The 23,755-nt window shown below is 39.0% G+C and overlaps 1 protein-coding gene across 1 annotated transcript in view; it reads right to left on the minus strand.

Annotated features, from left to right (window-relative positions):
* The window catches only part of LOC108881212 (adhesion G-protein coupled receptor D2), an 84,800-nt gene that overhangs the window by 39,565 nt on the left and 21,480 nt on the right, over positions 1-23,755 (minus strand). Inside the window, 1 exon segment of the mRNA XM_018673058.2 lies at positions 3,344-3,385. Within this exon segment, the coding sequence (XP_018528574.1) occupies positions 3,344-3,385 (42 nt within the window).

Below are 23,755 nucleotides of genomic sequence, written 5' to 3' on the forward strand. Positions count from 1 at the left end.
TGATATTTTTAATTACTCATACAATGTAACATGTCTACTGATATTACTTTTATTTTTAAAAATGGGAGATATTATTACATAATTACTTCATATGATATTCATATTTTTACTACAAGATGTTTTAACTGTAAACAAGAGCATCATAATAATCTGGTTAACTTCAAGAAATGTAAACAAAAGCACATGCAAAACAGCAAGAATTACTCAGTGTGTCACTAGTTCAGTTAGTTAGGCTTAAGTCTTCCATGAAAAGTGTCTGGGACTTATGAGGTCTGTACACGTGCTTGTGTGTGTGCATTTGTTTGTGCACACTGTCAGCACTCACTGTAAATTTCTAGCGGCTGGGCACTCATCACCACAGCCCGTCCCAGCCCTGCCCACCACGTTAGTGAATATGCATTATGGCTTATGGCTTCATTAAGTCGTGGCGTGTTATAAATTATGACACCACACAGAACACACACACACAGTCTCAGAGACAGCATGTGTATACAGAGGATGCTTTGCATATATACCACCGTTGAAGGGCCACATAATGAAGACAGCCCGTGCCTTGTGACAGGACAGATTCAACAGCACTGGTATCATGTTTTCAAAACCCTCATATTATTTCTGACAAAATCTGCAAAGGCCTTCGACACGGTGCAGATGTTGGAGAGACACCGTCTTCACATTATTTAATGGGGAAAGTAAGTCCTGGGGATTTCATTGATATCAAAAGCAGCCGGCATGCTGAGGCAATTACATGACACAACTTAATTAATCATTTGACAATGAGGGGAAGGGCATTGTTTTAGATGATCGTTATGTGTTTAAGAGGTTTTGCACACACTCAAGGTTTCGCCATGATGCAAAGCGTGGTTCCCCATGTAAATGGGCGCTAAGCGATTACCATATGAAAGCAGTGCGCCCGACAACACCTGCCGACATCCTTGGAGCTGATGGAAATAAAAGGTCATCAAAGCGTGGGATTACAAGGTGACCACCAAGGAAAAGCTAATTGCAATGAATAATGGAAAGCTATTGTCAGGTAATTAGCAATTAAAACGCTGCATTTTGAGTGTAATAGCAGCAGATGCAGTCTGTCTTCCACACCATATTTGTAATTACTGAGCCTGGAAACCAGCCTGATGAATGGAGCATTTTCTGACTTTGAAGCACTGGCTAATTCAACACCTTTCTTTAGCATATCAAAGTAAAATTTCTTTACACTAAGATGGTTAAAGTCTCATTTGTTCCAGCAGGTTAACAACTAACAGAAACTTTAGTTGCAAAGTTTTTTCTTCAACAGCTGAAACACTGCTAAAAAGTGAAACCTAACGTCACAGCATAGTAGAAACTGTCCACTTGATCTTCTTTGCTCTATGGTGTCACTATGCTAGAAATAATGGTCACCCACTGGAGTAAATGTTCATTCATGCTGGCTTGTGAAGCAGGTGGCAAACTGATGTGTCATAATGTAATTAAGGGAGGTTACTGTTCCCATCAATGCTGGTTAGGTGAGTACAGACAGAAGAGAAAACTCCCTGTCTCACACAGGCCTCTCCACACCACTCTGATTACAGTGAAACAATTATTTTGTTTATCATCCCTATTCAGCATTTTGGTAATGTTTCTATTGTGCAGATATCTCCTTTCAGGTGTCAAAGAGTTAAATCTGAAGCCAGCAGTGCTCCCTGTCACATGCAGGAGAAAAGGTAACAAGTTAAAGATACGAAACAAAAGATGAGCAGGGTGAGGTAGAACAAAAGGAGCTGCTGGGTAAGGTGGTGGGGGTTCAGAGGGAGAAAGAGAGATGTGTAGAGGTGAATAATGGAAACATTACCTTCTTTTTCAAACATTAACAAAGACGTGTGGTCTTTCTGAAAACCGGTACATGCACATGAGCTGCTCACAAATTGAGAAGACCCCCCCGGGTCAAGGTCAACTTGAGTGTAAGAAAAAAACACCCAAGCACTAAAAAAGCCACTTAAGCAAGAATGTAATGTTGATTTATTTTACAGTGTGAAGGGTCAGCCCTCCTTGGCTCTACATTGTTGGTGTGCTGCCTATGACTCAGGGACAGCTCTTTGTGCTCTGGAGAAGACATGGATGAAGAAATTAAAGTGAAAATGGAAGAGAACAGGAAATGCAAATACTACACGAGAGCTGTCCTCTTGGATGGTCAGGACAGAGGTGAAGACAGAAAGTTAAAATTACTAAGGAACAGAAAGGAAGAGGATGGACTAGTGTATTATTGCCCATTATCATTGAAGAAAAAAATGACTGTATTCATCAGAACTGAAGATTTGTCAATCACGATTTATTCCACCCACAAAGGAGATTGTTAGATTAACTCTGGCATAGTGTATTACAGAATTTACAGGTTAATATTTTGATTTTGCTATGATATTAACAGTCATTCTTTTCCTATTTACCATATTGCCTATTTCTCCAGAAAACGGAACATGCAGGTTTTGCTCAAAGACCACTTTGAGACAGACTTCTGCAATGGTATTACATGCTCTGTCAGACATCTCAGAGATTGCTGTTAAATCAGGGGCGAAACGTCTGTGTCTTGAACTGTTAACTGTGCTACAGGGCAAATCCTTTTATACTTTCTCCTTAAAGTCTGGAATGGGAAGTGTCTAAAAATGAGAAATAGACCCTAAGTTCAGAAAAAAACTGCCATATTTTAAGAAGGCTTAAATGCAGTATCACCTATGCACATATTAAGTTAATCCTATTTACATACACTGAAAGCCATATTTGACCAAGAATGATTTTCATGACTCGAGTCTCATCCATTAAATTGTATCTCTCTGTCTCTCGCAACTCACCCACCCTCCACCCCTACGCAGCTACGGCGTATCTAAATGGAAATAACGCAGCATCTCAATACTATATTTCCTCACTCCTTCACTGCATATTGTTGGTTGCATATTGTTTTTCTTATTTTTGACCTACTGTGATTACTGCTTGGGGGCCCTGCAAAGGCCTGGCCAGCGGCTTTGTCAGGATGCTAAATGGAGGGCCGTGAGTTTAAAAACTTAAAGAGGCAGTGAAATATTAGCCATTGTGGGTGAGGAATGAGTGGCTGAGAACCGCGGCGTGTCAGTGTTTAATGGTCGGACTCGGATGCATATAAGTTAGTCCAAGCATGAAGGGCAGTGGGACGCTCGCGTGGAAACGATGTCCCCTCCTCTCCTTCCCATCCCTCCTCCCATCCACAGACGCACGTTCACACACATACACACTTGTGTCTCTCACACCCCACCCACACAGCTTTTAAGCAGGGAGCCCATCAGAAACTTGTCATTTCTCTCATTCACTCCGACAGCCTTGAGACACAATGCAGACTTACCTCTGTGTTGTACACCCCATATATCAGGAAGATGAACAGGCCCTGCAAACACAGACAAAGAAAGAGAGAGAGAAGGAAAGGGGGAGAGAGGGAGAGAGAGAGAGAGAGAGAGAGAGAGAGAGAGAGAGAGAGAGAGAGAGAAAGAGAAAGAGAAACAAGAAGGAGGACGAAGTTGTTACAGTTGTTTTCTCTCTTAACCTTTTGCAAGAAAAAAAAAGATCAAAAGTAATGAGTGGAGTGGCAGGTATACAGGTTAGGTTGATTCGTACTCTATCCTGGCTATGCAGAGCTTAAGTAGACTGTGGTGAAAAGAGGAGAAGCAGGACTTGAAAGAGTTCAACTTCTCCAAACTGGGCCACCTCTGTACGGCTCAGCTTGCATTTGTTTCCTGTATAATACTCGTTCATTCCAGCCTCCACTGAGCCATCAAAGGCTCAAATCCAAGGTTCCATGCAGCTTCATCGAAATGGAAAATCTCAAGTGCCTGTGTTAGATACAGAAGCACACATATATGACTGTGTATCAACTAGCATGTACACAGTCCACACATTCACAAGCATATGTAACACACACAAATTACCATAAATTATGAGGAAGTATAAGTATGAACACAAGCATATTAAAAGACACATGTATACACACAAACACAAGCACATAAAGAGAGCAACTCAGGCCAGACAAGACTATCAAGGAAAACCATTGGAGGAAAGCAGAGAAAGAGAGACAGAGGGAGCATAATGAAAAAAATGACACATAAAAGAAGATATTTCATGTTCACAAAACTCCATGGCTAGTACCCAGGACCCAAGAATGCCATGCCCTTGGAAGCATAAAGGCTGCACTTTTGGTCAAAGAAAAACAGTTATTTGTCATTTCAATCCATTGTGGCATCCACTGAATGTACAAGCTGTGCATTCGCCTTCGAGCCATAATGTAATCCTGTTGGCTCAATGGAAACAGTGAGAACAACATTCTCAGAGCACCAATTGAACTGTGCCACAAAAGATGTACCAAGATAAATGAAAAGGTAGGTAAAATCCTATAAATTTCAAGGCTGATAGATACAGTAGATTCTTTGATAAGCCAACCGTACGGTGACACACACACACACACACAAAAACTTTTAAAAGTACATCTCTCCCCTTTCACCACTCAGAGTGTGCCTGTGTTGTTTCATCTTTAAACGAGGGTAAGGACACATCCTGAGACAGGCAGGCACAACCTAGTCAATGCATCAAGCTGAGTTTGGAACATCCAATTTTTGTCAGAGGGAGATCTCAATGCATCACCATCGACAACATGATTTGGGTGGCCCATTCAAAGTGACAGGCCGACGATGGCCGACGATGACGACCTCTCGCCCAAGCTACTGCCCATTCACCTCCTACTGGCTGCTTTCCTGTCCTCCAGGGACTGAACTGTCCTGGCTGTCGAGCTGTCAGGTGACACCTCAGGACATCCATCCACTTTAAGCTGAAAATTCTGCTGGTCTCTGACATGCTGAAGACAACAGGCATAGTAAGAGATTTCAAGCTCATATCTGCAATTTGATCTCTACGTTTGTTACTTTCAATTGCATGGTATGTTGACTACAACTTAATACAGTAGAGAATGTGATTGATTAAGGACAAAAAGGATAAGATATCTGCAGCTCTATAGTACAATGTGATAATGAAGGGATGGATAAAGTTGTTTACTAACACCAGTGATTGGCTGAGCTATTGCTGAGATTTCTGGCTTTCAAACTTCATCTTCTGTTACATGCTTTAAAGTCCCCACTTCCACTCAGCTGAGTATTCACAGTTCCAACTCTTCAGTAACAGAAGATAGTACTACAGAAGAACAATCACCATCTAACAAAATGTTTTGGTTGCCAAGTTCACAAAGCCTTTTTCTCAGTCTAAATCAACAACAAAACTGTGTTATTATTCAAGCATGCGGGCAAGGTGACACATTCTCTTTTTACATTTTATCATCTTTGCTCCAATTTCCAACAGTTAGCTTACTCCCCTACCATTAAAATACTGTGTTACTATTGGGTCAGTTACAGGCCACTGTAGCACAATGAGACAGTGGGGCTGCCAAGTGTCCTTGACACTCATAACTTGGAAAGTCAAGAGATTTTTCATCAATTCCTGCGGATTACCAATACAAGTTAAGAGGCCATATATTATTTGCTTCCCCCTTTTACTAATCAGCTTTTCTCTGCTATTCTTAATGGACCATTTAACTCCAAAGGTTTCACGTTTTATGATTTCAATAGGCAGCCGAACAGAATATCAAACAAACTAGGACAACAGTTTAATGAAATAGAGCTTGCAGCACCTATGATCCCTACAATCCTAGCTGCAGTCACGGAAGCTGGCTCCTTTGTAATTTTTCTATGTGAAAAGTTTCTTCACCAGGAAAGGCATCCTGATCAATGCTGTGTTACTGATACTGATGAGTGCCATTATTATAAGAGTGTACTTAGAGGTTTTACTTACTTTACTTAATAAACAGGTTTAAACAATGGAGTAAGGTAGGGTAAAATGTGACTTTCATTTTTTATTTTAAAAAAGTAAGTTCTAATTACAATTGCAATCTAATGTTCACTGACAATAAGCAGAGAAAGAGAGACAGAGGGAGCATAATGGAAAAAAATGACACATAAAAGAAGATATTTCATGTTCACAAAACTCCATGGCTAGTACCCAGGACCCAAGAATGCCATGCCCTTGGAAGCATAAAGGCTGCACTTTTGGTCAAAGAAAAACAGTTATTTGTCATTTCAATCCATTGTGGCATCCACTGAATGTACAAGCTGTGCATTCGCCTTCGAGCCATAATGTAATCCTGTTGGCTCAATGGAAACAGTGAGAACAACATTCTCAGAGCACCAATTGAACTGTGCCACAAAAGATGTACCAAGATAAATGAAAAGGTAGGTAAAATCCTATAAATTTCAAGGCTGATAGATACAGTAGATTCTTTGATAAGCCAACCGTACGGTGACACACACACACACACACAAAAACTTTTAAAAGTACATCTCTCCCCTTTCACCGACTCAGAGTGTGCCTGTGTTGTTTCATCTTTAAACAAGGGTAAGGACACATCCTGAGACAGGCAGGCACAACCTAGTCAATGCATCAAGCTGAGTTTGGAACATCCAATTTTTGTCAGAGGGAGCTCTCGATGCATCACCATCGACAACATGATTTGGGTGGCCCATTCAAAGTGACAGGCCGACGATGGCCGACGATGACGACCTCTCGCCCAAGCTACTGCCCATTCACCTCCTACTGGCTGCTTTCCTGTCCTCCAGGGACTGAACTGTCCTGCTGTTGAGCTGTCAGTGACACCTCAGGACATCCACTTTAAGCTGAAATTCTGCTGGTCTCTGACATGCTGAAGACAACAGGCATAGTAAGGGATTTCAAGCTCATATCTGCAATCTCTATGTTTGTTACTTGCAATTGCATGGTATGTTGACTACAACTTAATTTTTTTTTAAAAAGTGAGTTCTAATTAAAATTGCAATCTAATGTTCATTGACAATAATCCAAAAGCATCTTCTCTATTGTATGTATTGTTTATGATGTATGTATGTATGTATGTAAACTTGCTGTTATCACTTACTCTTTTCACACACAAACACACATGTTCACAAACACACACATACAATAACAGGCAGTGGGTGGTTAATTTGCAACACATACCCTATTGTATTGCATTAGAATTGCAATTTCGAACTTATTATTGCAATTTGATTATCATGTTTTTGATCATTCCTCTTATTTGCAATTAATCTTTTGTTGTGTAGCTAACAAAGTGGGGAGAACATACTGTGCACATTAAGAAAAATGATCTATTAAAATATAATTGAGTTAAAAATAAGTGGCAGCACAACAATAATGATGGATTGTTTAAAATGTTAATTCATTAATATTCCCACTAAAAACAAACAGAGACGAAAAATGGGGCGCATTATTTAAATGCATGTGTGCTTTTCTAAACCCATTCCTGTTTCTTTTGAACTCCGCAGCAAATGCTACAAATTTATGCAAAGAATGAACACAGTTGCTTTCAAAGTATTGCTATACTGTACATCAAACAAGGGAGCATAAATTAATTAGCATCCAGCTAATTAGGGAACAATTGTATGTTTAAAAAGTTAAAGCCAACAAACACTGTGTTTGACCAAAAACAATATTACCCCAGAGAGATGTGCTGTGTTGCAATGCAAGACAGAAAACAGCATCTGTTTAAATGAACAAGAGTGTTCCTTCTTATCGGAGAGCTTTGTCTGAGAAAGCAGAAAGAGCAAATCAAAGTCAGAGGTCGATTTACTTATAAGAACTCTAAGTCAGTTCAATTTAAGCAGTGGATCTAACCCCCATACTGTTTACTACTGGCTGTGTTGGCAACCTCCTTTTGGAAATTCACCACGTTCTATTTCCACTGTCCTTGTAACTCATTCTTCCTAAAAGCATCAGCTGAGTGCATTAAATGTTTAAGGTAATCGATCAACCACTGACGATTTTTAAATTAAAGCTTTATTCCAGCGTGTCTACGAAAAAAGCTTATTTTTTTCAGATTTCAAAAGTTATACATCTTTGGAAAATAAAGAGGTTCCTACAGCCTGCCTATTTAGATTGACAGCTTGTCTTATTATGTAAAATGCCGTTTGGATTTGGATCAGTCGCCAGAGAGCCAAACTGATTAGAGGCGTTTCACGCATTTAGTAATTTACTTTTATGAGGAGACAGAATGAATGAGCAGGTAAGAGGCAAGTGTTTAGCTGAAGGATACTTTTCCTCAGAATACAAGGCTGTTGATGGATGTACTTATAGCTGCCAGGATGCAGCTTGTGACCTTTCAGTTACAATTAGTATGTTTAAGTACATCAGTGGCAGTTAACAACCAACATACAACAGCAGTATATAATTAATTCTATCATTATTTAAATGTGTAATTATGTTTGGCACATGTCATGAAAATCAAATCAAAATTATAAAATCGAGAACATGATGCATAAAGTTTAAGCCCTATTCACACATTAATCTGTGAATAGTTTATTTGACTTTAATTCATTAATTAACAACTTGAGACCTACACATATAACTAGCTCCACTGTCAACAGCGATACAGGCAGCAATATATGATGGATATTCAAAAAGTCTAGATGGACAAACCTCCCTCATTTTGGCTGTTTCTTGCTTCTGACACTGGCAGAAAAAGAGTGACAGACTTCATCCTTACATATGCCCAGCAGTCAAGCAAATTTCCACAAACAGCTTGGCTGTGACCATAATCTAAAATACATAAATACTCATTAAATTAAATACATTTGCTCCAAGCTTCCACAGCACATATTGTCCTTTGTTGATGGTGAGCTCACTAAAGTGGCACTATGTGAAATTTCCTCATCATTTTGTGACGATAAGCCGAACATTATTCTACTTTTCATTTGGGGAGTTCACCTGCCCTGTCTTATACACACTCCCCCAACACTCTACCGCAGTGCCAACACAAAACAAATGCACTACCACAGTATTAGTCCCTCCACCTTCCCTTCTGCGTTTCAAATGATTTCAAATTCTCACCTACTGTATTTTCCCCCCTTTCTTACATTTCAGCACCCCTATTTTGCATCTCCATGAACTTTTCTAAACGTATAAACTTAAAAACACTGCTGACAGGTAAAAATCTCAGAAAACAGCAAGTTTGTGACATTGAAGGGCAGAGGGCAGTGTCTTCACAAGGAGAGAGAAATCGGTAGGGCAGCTTTCTCTTTCATGCCGCTGTTCCTTTTTGTACAAGTGAGTATAAAAAGTTAATATCAGGCATAACGACAAGATCTGTAATGAGTTTGTGTAATACCTACTTCAGTTTGTTTATTCTAAGTTTCTGGTAGTAATGTACAAAGCACAATGAAAAAGTAGGGATGTTTGAAGTCTATATTGGCAGTCTCTCCCTCCCATGACTAACAAAATGTAATAATTTCATTTATTGGTTAAAAGTAAAATATGGTTTTTATTCATGCACATCCACATATGATTTGGGCAAAAACATTCAAAAACACAAACAGGTCTTTTAAAACATCACACTTTTCTCCCGGGGGAAATACTGTAAATTCAGCCTTTACAAACACACAATGTCAGTCATTTAGGCAACTCTATCATGACACAATTTGCATAAATTAAGTTTCTCATTCTTGATTCAAAAGAATTTTCCTCCATTGGCGTGGCACAAAGCTAAAAGCTGTCCACTTGAGAAAGTTTCATTCCATCTCAGCATTCCATATTTAAATAAAAATAACATACAGAAACCTTTCATAAATGAGATAGCTGTGCTTGTGTTACTTTCCTTGGAGTAATTGTAAACCACATGTTCCACACAGTTTTCTAGGAGAACTGCCATTGCTCAATGTCAAAAATGTTTTAGGCTTGTCTAATCCTACATCAAAAATCTAAATAGATATACTTTTCACAAATGACATCTTTCAATTGGACCGACAGTTTTCTCTTAAGTAGCTGAAGACCACAACCTCCACATCCTTTTAGAGAATTCCAGGCCTTGGTGACACATAATGCCAAAAATGAGAGCTATTTGAACAAGTTGGACTCGACGTCAAATATCCCGGCCTAAATTCAAACACACAGAGACACTTTTCACAAATAGAGCTATCTGCATCGCCACTTGGCAAAAAAGGGGAGGAAAAATTCTGCCCCTCGCACCTGGTAGTCATTACGGAAATGAGAGACAGAAGAGGTTAAAATGCTGTGATGGAGGAAAAAGAAAAGAAATTCACACTTCTGCGCTGGGACTTGCTAATGTCTCTGACCCCTCCACGCATAAACAGTTTAATTAACATGTATACATAACTTTCACTTTAACTGCTCATGGCATGTCAAATCAAAGTGTCTGTCAGTGCTGTGAAACAGGGAGTTGATACTTTGCAGGTCCTCGGTTCAAATCCAGCTCTGTGTAACTGCTCCAGCTGGCCAGAGAAGCTGGCAAGAAGACATGAAGGCAGACAGACAGGCAGGTAGACGGGCAGCCTGCCACTCTGTCAGTTTGATGAGGTAAACACCTCCCAATAAAAGCTTTGTAACACCCAGATGAGCTTTGCTCAGGCCAAGCAGGAGGGTAAGACAGTATGTTTTCAGTGGAAAAACATTATACACACCAAACATCGAAAACTGAACTCGTAACGGACCATAAAAAGTTTTTTTGTTTTACAACTGAAGCAATACTATCTCAAGAAGAGTGAGCAAGTTTATGACATACTGCACATGAATTATCAGTGATATTTTAAAACCTGATCATCCTCAATTACAAATTTGTCTGCCAACTAGGAATGATAGATCATTCAGAGATGGGATTTCTATTGCCAAATTGCTACTTCATTCTTTATTTATGTCTAATTTGAATCCCAATCGTGCATTCAAAAGTTTACTTGACTAGTAAATGCATACAATCCTGAAAAATGGAACTGGCTGTATTTCTTTTACTGTTCAACAGCCTTTCAAACAACGCACAGGCCATAATGTCCATACAGTATCATTTAACTCTTTATTCTCTTTACAATGACGCATTATAGTATACAGTCTGTGTGAAAGGGTAGAGTTGGGGTCAACGTCTTCTTCCTGTTTCCATCCTATTGTACATGATTAGAGAAAGTGGATCAGACTCTCTTTGTGAAGAGCTATTAGGACTCGCCCTGTTTCTTTCCCACACACACACATCCAGTCATTTGGGCTGTCACATTGAGGAGGGGACCCCCAAGCCAGCCTGCCTCTACAGGGTGTACAGCTTGAGAGGGAAACTGAGAGTGTACACACAGACACACACAAACAGGCACACACTGAGGCCAGCAGCAGTACCGGTACTGGTGTGTGATGGCTCAGGAGAGGTGGGAGAGTTATTAGCTTAGCCCTGAACCACCTACTTAATATAGGGGCCGGCGGTGATCGCTAACAGAGCCTGGCAGAGGTGACAGCTTTTGGCCCTGCTTGAGGAAATCCAATTGAAAAGCAGCCAAGAGGAACAACAAGCCCGAAACAGATGTTGCTCGCTACCATCGGCGCAACTTGAGTACACAACCCAGCGGCAACAAAATGCGATGTCAAATTTCACACACAAACATAGACACAGTGGACACAATGTGGAGCACATACACACACACACAAACACACACATATACTATTGAGCCACATGAAACTATACAATACATACAAGGGGGATAAAAAAAAGCACAAAAAAGGTCCATAAATTCATTGCACACAAGTAATGATACGTAAACCTCACTTTTGGTACTGTTTCCAGTTTTTGAATTGCAATTGGCATTTTTCTAATAATACTAAGACACCTGACTGTTGTGTATAACTAATAAACATAATGAGCTCTAGAAACCCTCTCTCATTGTTGTCAGTTTGACCAAGGTTGCATGAAACTGGCCAACATTGCTGTATTTAACAGTTAGTATGGGACAGTAAAATTAAAAATACATTGCATTAAAAATTTTAGAATTAAAATAAAACATTATTCTGGTTAAACTTAGCACTCCTGAACTCAGCCAATTACAAACACACGAGCACAAACACACATACTGGGCATTTCCTTACAGTTTAAACATGATTTAAGATCCATAAACTATCAGTCCAAGGTTACTGAGAATTGTTTTTTTGTTTCATAGTGGAGCACAAAATAGCAGTTAAACCCAAAGTGGAATTAAGAGGAAAACCAAAACAGAAAAAAAATGGGGAAGAGTTTGTAAGTCTGTTAAAAACATCTATATTGAGTGGAGGCCAAAACAAAACCTATTCCCCTAGAGAACAAACACACCCAACCATCCATCCATCTTTTCTCTTTTCTTTTTTAACATCTTTGGCAGGGCATCTCAATGAAAACACAACACACAGGCCCTCAAATCATTACAGCCCCTTGCTGTAATATTAATTGAGTTTGGCAAGGCTGACCATGCTTCAGTCATAATAACATTCATTTATTTTTTTCTATAACTGCTACTGCAAAAGAGCAAAGAAGAGAAGAGGCGCGAGAGATTGAGAGAGAGGGGGGAGGGAGGGTAAAATCAATTGTGACATATCTTTATTGCCAGTCGATGACAAATGACGGCACATTTGCCATTGCTCCAGCATTGTGTCAGTGTGTGTCATATTGATTTTACATCAGACGGACAAATGTTATTGATGAAGCGCCTAAGTAACAGATGAGCACTCTATTTTACTTGTTTTAACGTTTAAATAAACTAGAATAAAGGAGGGTGAGGGGGTGATGGACGGACTTGTGTGGTGGAGCTGTTCATTCCCTAATATACAACTTTAATTTTTTTCCCTGTAAAATTAACTAAATTTCAAGGTATTTACACAAACTGGGTTTGTTGCAAGACTGATGGGAGTGGGTAACTACACCCTGAACCTGATCACACTCCACACATGTGGTAATGTACTGGGGAAGGGGTGGTAAAGAGAGCACGAGAAAGAGAGTGAACTGTAAACAAACTAGCTTTTAAACAAGACAATTTAGGGTTGCATGTCTTAGGCGCCAAGCAAAACAGAGCGATGGAAAACTGATACAAACTTTTAACACATGGGTCAAAGCAGGAGTCTTTGAACTGGTGAGGGAAAGCACGCTGCCAGTACAGAGAACTGTTTAATTAAAAATACTTAGGTATCCAATGGGCCTTTCTGGGGCGCCCCCTTGTCGAGCTGTATGTGATCCGGCTGTCAATCTCACAGGGTGTTTTCTAATTACATAGTTTTCCACTGACAGAAAGGAAAAAATGTGGAAGAGAGCTAGTCCTGAGAAACAGCAGCTGGGGACTGGGTTTGGTTTTTAGGAACTGTACACATGGACCCACATGCGTACATAAGGTGCTCGGGTTACTGACACTACCATATGCACTATGCATAAATATAAATATGGATACAATATCAGTGTATACACAGATATCAATATAAATAGGGTACACTTCAACATTCTGATATATGAAGATAAATCCATCTACAAAAACTTCCCATACACACTATATACTTACAACTTTCTGTTAATTGCAGCATACAAAGCCTTAATCTGAACCATGTTAAGAGAACATTTATTTTAAAACATGAATGCATTTAATTAACAGAGTAAACTGGACGAAATGATTTTATCCTCAAGTAGGAAATCAGCTGGTGTAAAGTCCAAAAGTTGTTCCCAAATATTTGCTACATTCAAGCAAATCTTGAATGCCTACCCCCCTCCACCTAAACTCACATACAGACACACCAAATACAAAAATATGCTTATGCAGACATACACAGTTTTAAATACACAGCCAACACACAGACATACTGTATGTGCAGAGCCATACTTTTACAGAAATACACACACAAAACAGACACACACAGTTCTGAGAAAAAACAGTGGAATTTTCCCCAACTAAGAAGTTCTTAGTATCATTAGTGCCACAAATATCTCCCAATGTCTACAAACCTGTGAAATCTTCCATTGATAAATCTAGGTTTTGTACTATTTAAAATGCTTCACAGTCCAGCACATAGCAGACATATTTTTATATAATGCTTGCACAAATAAGCTATTTACAGGTTCAGTTAATATTCAACTACCACAATCTACACTGCATTACACAGCAGCATGTGTGCACCTTGCAGACAAAGGTGGGCAGCAAAGAGTAAACAAGCAGTGATGAAGCAATGTCCAACATAGCATCTAAACTGTACAAGAAAAAGGGGGCTGAAGTGACAAGGAATTAAAATAGTGCTGGGACAGAAATTTGCCTGTCCGCCACTTGTACGTCAACAAAACCTTAGCCTACCATTTTCAATTACAAGTGTACCTAACCTGTGGAAACAAATATGTGGCATAATGTTTCACATAAAGAGTACTTTACTAAGGGAACAATGGAATGTTTGCCCTTGGTCTATTCTTTTTGAGGTGCTGTGCAATGTGTCCAGTTATTCATATGCATACATTTATAGGCATGAAAACAAATTTAAAATCACCTGACAGATACATGTGCACAGACACAGACAGACAGACAGACAGACAGACACACACACACACACCTTACGCACGCACAGTAACAGAACACCTAAAACTGCGCTGCTGACAAGACTGTGTTGCAGTGCCCTTGACTAACAATGACAAATGGATGCAATATGCAAAGTCTGAACAAGTTGCTTTTGGGTACAGAACAGGAAAAAGATTGCTCCAGGCTCCATTATGGGATGCGTTTGCTCTCCTGTTTCCCAGCTGAGGTGAGCCAAGCTGAGGTTAATGGCATGTGTCAAGATCAAGAAGTGTGTAGGTGAGTCTGTGCGTGTGCGTGTGCGTGTGTGTGTGTGTGTGTGTGTGTGTGTGATGTGTGTCCATGTAGGCGTGAGAGAGAAGGAACAAGAGAGAAACAGAGAAAAGGAGAGAATATCCCTCACTTACTTAGACACGTGAATTGTCAATGGGTGTTCTGTCTTATTCTGCTGTATCTGACCTTGTATTTGTTAGGGATGCAACTGTCTACAGATACATTATTTGAATATGAATAAATAATGTATTTTAAAAAGATACAAAATATTTCTGACTGTGAGCAATAATATTTTTTTTTTTTATTCAAGGGAGTTTGCCTGTCAGTGTTTTTTTTTTTTTTTAAATATACAATAACGGATGGCTACAAACAGAAAAATATCCTCACAATGCAGAAACAACTCCATGCACCTCCAGTGTCACGGTCTTGTGTGCTTCTATCTTGTAGCTTTTAAAAATGCACTTCTACTGTATGCGTCTCTGTATCCCTGTATTTGTCTATGCATGTGCATGCTTGAGTGTGCGCACGCGTGTACACATGTGCTACAGCACCACCACAGTGGCAAGGTGTATCCATCATGATAAACCGGCAGACTCGGCAACTGTCACATGCAATCACACTTCACTACGGTTCGCAGGACTTCAAAGTGAAAATGAATGGTAGTTCATCGACATGAAGACTTCATATATCTTCGTTTTTTGTTTTTTTTTGTTTTGTTTTTCTCTCTCTTTTATTTTTTGGAAGAGACTTGTCTCTTTTCCCCCAGCCCCCTTTTGTTCTGAGGATCACTTGTGCTTTTGTCACTGTCTGAAATGCATGACAGGAAACATGGATTTTGGAAAAAAGAAATCTGTTCCATCCATCATTTTCTATCAGTTCATTTTAAATGCAATAACTCTCCTTCACTCAGATCACTGCAAAAAATAAAAAAAAAAATTGCCAAAGTTTACATAAAAAATTTGCAAGATTCGAAGTTTGCCCTTCCCCACATTAACAGTCACACTTCAAAATCCAAATTATATTTACATAAGGGATAGAGAATTTATAAAGTAAGTTGTGTATGGACTTAAAGCTGCGTAAGGCTTTGTATAACAACTAGAGGGCACAAATAAGCTAAAGATGCTTGGTAGACTTGACTTCACAATGTTACTAATGTTATTAATGTAGAATTCCTTTTGTCAGCTTGTAGGCTAAGAGTGGCTGCCTAAGTGTTAAAACCAACAAACTAACATTAATGAAACGACAGACGGACTGATGAACCAAATTTGTGTATTAGTTTAACAGTAATCCCAGTGTGGGAATGAAGACTTTTGTGTTTCACTAAGATATAAACCAAAATACCAACACGTCAACATATTATTCATTATTTCTGAAGTAACACTTAACAACCTCTAAAAAATATGCCTCAGTGTTAAGGCGGCAAATGACAGCAAAAGGCCCTTTTAAGATTAAAAAGTCTACATGGCATTAAGCTTTAATTGAACATGGCAAGTGTTAAATGTGATAATCATCAAATTTGTTTCCACTAGAAAGTCAAATGAGCCATAATAATGCTGGTTCTGCAGCTGCTGCAGCTCTCTCACACCATAGAAAGGCTTGCCTTTAATCTAGTAATGACTCTGAAATGACACTGTGCTTTCAAAAACTGTGGAGATGAGGCTATAGGTCTCTCTGGCTCCCTCCCTCCCTCTCTCTCTGCCCTGGCCCAGGCCCTGCTCTGGCTCTCCAAGCTGTTTGATTGGCACATGCTTTCACTTAATGAGGGATAATTACTAAGGAAAACAAGTGGGAGACCACATCTGCTCAGTGTAAAAAGTCGTCCAGGCCTGGTGCAATCTGTCAGACAGGGCTTTCAGGTTGCGTGTGTGAATGTTTTACCCACCTTCACTGGCCTCCCAGTCCAACACAAACCCTCCAGGATCCCCACACCTCCCCCCTGCCCAGATGAGAAGCAGATTAATAGGAATCAGCATGTGGCTGTAAACACTCAGCGGGAAGAGTGTATATCTGCGTGAGTTGACGTGCATAGGAAATGGCCCAAGGTATCTGTCGGGGACAAGCCAGGGGCCACAGCAGGAAGGGCAAGAGGCCAACTGGGGCGATCAACATCAACATCCCAATCAGTGTCCTGCTGCCAGAGCTGTTGTTCTCCAGCTCCCATCGCCACTGTTTTGTTTACTTTCACACAATGCTGTATTAGTAGTAAAAAACACAGATAGCTGCCCTGCTCCCCAGACACCTCCGCACATTGCCCATAAATCAACACTGCATGGGATTTACATTGTCCTGAGTGGACTGTTAATGATCTGCCCATGTCCACAGGTAGTAGTCTTGATTATAGTCTAGAACTGTAAATCAAATTTCAAAGCGGCCTTTGTCATACTTAAACAGTTACTGCCACACTCAATTGTCTGGTAAAATTATAATTTATTTTATTTTCAAACAGTCATTCTTAAAGACTATTTCAGAAATTAACTCTTTGCATCATGGTTGGGTTTGGCTGGGATATACTGCTCATGCCAGTCGTGTGGCTATCAGTGAATCGAGGTTGAATAGTGCCGTGACTTTTCTGTTGGTGAGGACCTAAATGTAATTTATGCTTGGCACTCTTGACAGTGGCCTCTCAGCAATGAGGGGTATTTCATGTCTTCCCCAGCATTTAAACTTAAACTAAAAACAGAAATAATTAAGGAGTATTTACAAAATTAATCTCTCCAGTGTTCTAGCTTTTCATTCATAAACAGCAGTATTATCTCGCTTGTTTCTCTACCTTTATTTTAAGCAGGTCCATGGTATTATCACAGAGTCCACATATCAATTCAAATTGTGTGACAGGCCTTCACAATGCCAGACATTACAGACTTTTACATGTACAGTGTAGGCCACCTCTTTTTGTCAGTCATAAATGCCTCATTATTGTGGAGAGACAACTGATCCAAATGGCCAGCTGACCAAACCTAATAAAGTAAATATTAAGTATAAATTAAGTTTTCAAATTAACTGAATTACAAGTAATTTGTCTCCTGTATATCTTTATAAACTATCTTGAACAGGAGATTGACAATAAAAATGTAACATGGCATTTCAAAACCGCAGCCCAAGGTAAATCTCTTGTTTTATAAACTAGTTTTAAAGTAATTAGTAATCTAACTTGATAAAAAGCTACACAACACAGCAAATGCAAATTTTCCATCTGTTAATAAAGACGAGAGACAGAGAGACTGCAGCATTTATTTGCTTTAACCTAACACGGCAAAAAGAAAATGGCTCACATGTAAATTGGAACTGATATTTGACAGGCTTTTAACCTCCCGACACCCTTACCCCCTCCTCAGCCCCACCTACCTGCCACCCACCCACTAAAAGAACAACAGGGTTGTGCTTTCTTGCCCTGTGCTGACCCAGTTCTCACTAATTACCCGCAAAGTATACATCAAAGCCGGGCAAATCTACAGATCTGGTGCAACGTGGCAGGATAAGGGACACCCTGACTATCCCTAACCTAGTCACCACCCGCCATCAGTGATACACACACATGTGAAGTGGTGTAGGCGAACACAAAAGACAAGGCAGTGAACTTATAAATAGAATGGTCATTGTTTCAACATGGGTAATTTTGGGTGTCAAGAGTTCTTCCTGATACTTTCAGCTGTGTGGGTTGGCTGGCCATGTGAAGGAGTGAGGTCATAAAGTTGTAGTCAGCTGATGGAATAACACGTCCGCTGACACACATACACACACAAACATAACACCACAGACACACAAATCACTAAATCCATCAAAGCGTTGATGAAAATACAAACACAAATGTCCAATATGTAGGCAAATAAGAGTGCACAGTCTCTTTGTCGCTCGCGCTCTCTCTCTCTCTCTCCTTCACACTCACATACACACAAAGACCCACACACAAGTATAGACACACAGGTATGGTTGGGCAGGGGCAAAAGGGATGGTTTGCTTTCTTATGACACAGGCTATTACTAAATTGAGCTGGCAGGTAATTCTAAGGCAAATAAATGCCAGCAGGTTTAACACAAGGAGAGGTCTTAGGGGTGCCGGCATGAGCAATGACAGGAATTCTCTCACCTCTTTTGACAGGAAGCCTATTATTCTCACTGCTTTATTTTCCCAGGCTAGTTTTTAAAAACTGATCTCTCTGATACTATTTCACCAACCCCCCTCCCGCCAAAAAGTCAGTCCTTCCTAATCTGAATTACGGCAACGTTCATTTTTTGCCAGTCCATCTCCTCACTCCTAGACTTAATATTTACAGTAGAAGAGACTAAAGGTTCATATTTTTTAACAGCTTCTTTCACTGGCTCCTTTTCAGTTAATTTCACGGGTACTTAGGTGACCATTTCTATGAGGGCTTTTCCATACAAAAACCTTGATGCTAATAACTTGAATTAAGCCTCTGTCTGTAAGAAATCCTCCCCTCAAGTAGGTGCAACAGAGCTCAAATGTTAATACTGTTCAACCATTAAAAAAAATAAATAAATAAAAAATACAGCAAAAGATGAAAAGAAACAAAAGGGAAAAAATAAGTACAAGTTGAGACAAAACACACTATAAATATACTACTTTAAAAAGCTTTGCTACATCCTCATTATAAGTGCCATCTCAGAGAAGCGTGGTGGGAGTCAGTGCTGACCTTGGTATCCCGTTTGAATATTGTTTTAATGCTGCGGCTGGTAATTGAGGATGCAACGCAAACAGTGGACTCTTTTTCAAAGGGAAAGTTATTTTCCCAGTAAAAAGGAAATGCTAACAATCATGTCATGCATTTATTTGTTTGTTTTCCCAAACCCACCTCATAATGATCTAAGACACTAATTAAAATATGGATTTATAAATAAATCTCTATGACTTTACCTATGACTACATTAATTTAAAAGTTTTCATCACCCTCACAGTTTGTGTTTTTAGCCCTTCCAAGCATTTGAAAATCATCTTCTGTAACAAAAGGCCACTGTTAATGTGAAATAATACATGCATAGTATGTCAAAGATTTATTACAAGTTCATTTAGTTCAGCTGCTGTATTTTTCAGTGTTGAAGAATTTAAAACACTATGTAGTAGAGTAACTATGAAGATTATCAAGTATAAATGAGAGAAGTGTGTATATATATATATATAAATTAAATTACATTAAGTGTAATTTTGTCATCTAAAATTCTTACTATTCCCTATTTATCAGTTTGTAGTAGTAGCCAACTTTGATAACATGAAGTACAGAGAAGAGATAAAATGTGCCTTTGCTTTAAAAAAATCTCTTATCCCTCGGACAAGAGCATGTTATATAGAATTGCGTACAGTCCCACCACATCCAGCAAAGTCCACTCCACTGGGATGGATGGCTGTTGTTTTTAAGTTGCGTGTGATGTGAGACACAGCAGACTCTGAATAAGGATGACATGGGAATATGGTTCCTGCTTTCTCAAACAACCCAAAATGAAAAACATTTCCCTCCATAATCTAGGCAGTGAGAGGTCTGCCGTGAGTGTGTGCATGTGTGTGTGAGATGCTCCTGCATGTGTTTGTATGAATGTACAGTGAGTGAGTAGGCAGCAGGGACTGGGTTACAACTGAGGTTGTACTGATATAAGGTTTGCCAATATGGGGCATTTAAATGAAAAACATTCTTTTTCTTCCTTTTGTGATGACTTACTTACTATAATCCACCTACATAACACTAAACACCTTCAAAATACCAGTGAACAAAATTCTCAAGGATTTTCACAAAATTCATACCTATGAATCGGTGAGAATTCATAAATAATTTAAAATTCATAGTAAAATTTCTTATGATTTTTAATACTCGGTATCATCAAGTTAACATTTAAAACTGCAAATATTGTGATGCCTTTTTTGCTTCATTTTGTTGTTTCATTATATTTTTTGCTTAATCTCTTATGTACTGGCAGAAAGCTCCTGCCACTGAATAGTTGTAATGTAGCTGATGACCTTAATTTTCCACCCTGTCAGCAATGACACTGTGGGGCAATCCTTGTCATTTTTAGCATTAAATAAATCACATCAAAAATCCAAACAAACAAAAAATTACTAAACATTAACAAGATATCATCTATGGCAGTTCATTTACAGGAGTATTAGCATCAGTCCTAAACAAATCGGCAAAGCCTCTGTTACACCATGGTATAGCATGAAAAAAAAATAGGGAGGGGAAACAGGAAAGGAAAAATTTGGCGTTGAATGGGCCAGTTGTGCAAGTCCACATGAGTGGAGATGCCTGACTGAGAAACTGGATCCAAGTTCTGCTGTTTTTGTTTCTTCTGCCAAATGAGAAATTAAAATAACCTCTAACTCCCTGGTCTGTAGGGGGATGAGGGTAGTGGTGACAAGTGGTTACACATGCACACGCAGGGAAACACGCACATACATTTACAATACTTATGAGGGCATTACATAAAAAATTCACACTGGTCGAAACTGGAAGTACAGGATCACACGCACACACAAATACACAAACTGCACCATCAACTCTGGGAGGCTTCTGGCTTATGCAAAGCACATGCCGGCCAAAAACTCTTTCATTCTTCGCCTTTGATCTCTGGATTTTTTGCAGTTTATTCTTACATGACCAATTTAATAGTGAATGCTCCCTAATTCTATATTGGACAGTATGGGATTAGACTTAAAGTAAAGGTTGAAATTATGATTTGTAGAGGGAATGTTTTTTTATCAACTAGCTTTTTAGGACACTGGAACCATGCTGCTACGAGACAGCAGCAACAGCAAATCACACCTGATTGATAAGTAACAATGTTAGGCGAAAGAGACCCCAATATGGATCCACTTACATGTGATTTATTTAGTTCTCTAGTTCAACAACAAGTATGGAGATGGCTTTACGCTAGCTTTTACTAGAGCCTCAAGACTGCAGGTTGAGTCAAGGTAATATTAAGGGCACACTTTCTTCCACTTATAGTATATAAGAAAGTTTTTACTCTTGCCTACCACCTGTTAAGGCCTAAATACCTAAATAAAAGCTCCCCGTAAAAATCATCAGTCCTCATTCACAGATGTTTTTGTTATTTTGAACGTTTGCCGAAACCAAGAAACAGAGGAGGAATGAAACATGTACAGATCACTGACTTGTCCTCCCTGTCAAAATCTTTTGTAATCAATTTTGATCTTAAAAATTAAGGCATGTCATTAGCATATATAAATCAATCATTAGCACAAGTAAACACTCGGGGCAGGGCAGGGCTGAGAACTAACTATGTGGAAAGTAAACATTAGAACATTTTTTTCATAGCTCAAAGAGCAAGTGGACCAACAATTCATTAAGACCTGACTGTGAACTTTAGGTTGGTTTAGAGCTCTATAAAGCAGGGTAACCCAACACATCAGAAAAAGTCTCCTAAAACAAGAACAAGTAAAACAAGAACTTCAGTAACTGATTCTGTAACGTAATGTGTTCTGAATCAATTATTTTGAGCAGAAGTAGAAAAATATCATCTTAGATGTGCACAGTATGTTGATTAATAATAATAATATTAAATGATCACCCAACACAAAGGGTCGGTGAAATTCAATGACAAACTAAATATGTAAATGTGATCAAATAATATTTCAGATTTTACAGTTTTTCCAGCTGTGGTAAGAGATATCAGAGGTGGCTGACGTAACCTGCTGAAATGTAATATCTAATAAACGGCAGATAAACTCCTGTTAATATATCAGCCTAACTTCACTCCTATGTGACAATGATAATGCCGCTCTCTGTGCTTTAAGCTAAATTGGGTATAGAACCACTGACTCCTGTTCCTAATTGTATCCATACCCCAGCAGTACGAATTACAGTTTTGCAGTTACTGAGCTACAGACCCCACATAAAAGAAAAATCACCCCTCCTCAAACAATCACTTCACATGCTGTAAAAGCATTGCTTACTCACACAACAAATCTCCCATAGGGCAAAAATCAATAAGCAGAGCAACACTCTATTGATCATATCTATATCTTGGATACACTCTGATGTCATGCTCCACTTGTCAAGCGCATGTGTCTAAGTTTGTGTGTGTGTTTATGGAACTCAGGGGAAGTTGCATTCATTTCAATGGAAACAATATTCATTGCAGCCTTTAGCTGCTTTAAATCTATGCCTCAGGTAAAAGGCTACTTTTCCAATCAATTTTTTCTTCTGTAATTGGGCATCTAATATGTCTATGGATCGTGAATTGGCGCATTAATTTAATCCTCACTTTCAAAATTGTGACTAGAGATAACCTCATGAAAATGAAAAAAGAAGTACAGATGCAGTGTTGCCAATGTTGTCTCTGTAATGCAGTGCTGTCTCTGACATATGAGAGGCAGTTTGTAAATTTTGTAAAGTGGAATGTTCAGATGAAGCATAAAATAATTATACTGATTTACAAAATTTGCTTGGTTTTCTGGAAAGGTCTTACATAAACCTGAAAGAGACCCATTCTTTCACAACATGCTTATTAAAAATGTGCTATCACTTTAAATTGGTGAGATCAGAAAATGATGACAACATTATGTACGCTTTTCTTTTGATAATGAACTACTAAACTAATATACAACTACTGCATTCTTCATAGACATATACAGTATTACTTTTCTAAAGTTTGATTTAACCTTGGGTGAAATGATAAATTTCACTTCTAAAGCTTTACTGAATGCCTGTAAAATCTCATTACCACTCGCCACTCTGTTCATTTCATAAGAAAAGTGAAAACATTGTTGTCATCATTTCCTGTGATATAAAAGACCTTAATGCAACATGAATGCAATGGTTCTGATAAATTCTAGCATTGATTCCTCTATACTTCCACCCTGTAATGACAAGGCACAGGGTTGCCCTCAACAGGCAGCAAACCGACATAACAGAAATAAAAGGATACATTCTTGACAAATAAATTCTCTGAAAGTCACCAAAACAAACCACACAGACTTAGTTGCACTCAACAACTTGTGGAGGACGATCGCTACCCTAACATTTTCTTTCCGACTCCCTAACTTCCTTCACCTCTCTCTGTTGTTTTCTCCCTCTCCTCCTTTCCCCACTGTCTCCCTCTGCAGCTCAAAGTTATTGATAGTTTAAAGTTATGGGC

Source organism: Lates calcarifer, linkage group LG17 (genome assembly GCF_001640805.2).
Source record: "Lates calcarifer isolate ASB-BC8 linkage group LG17, TLL_Latcal_v3, whole genome shotgun sequence".
Classification (NCBI taxonomy): Eukaryota; Metazoa; Chordata; class Actinopteri; family Centropomidae; genus Lates; species Lates calcarifer.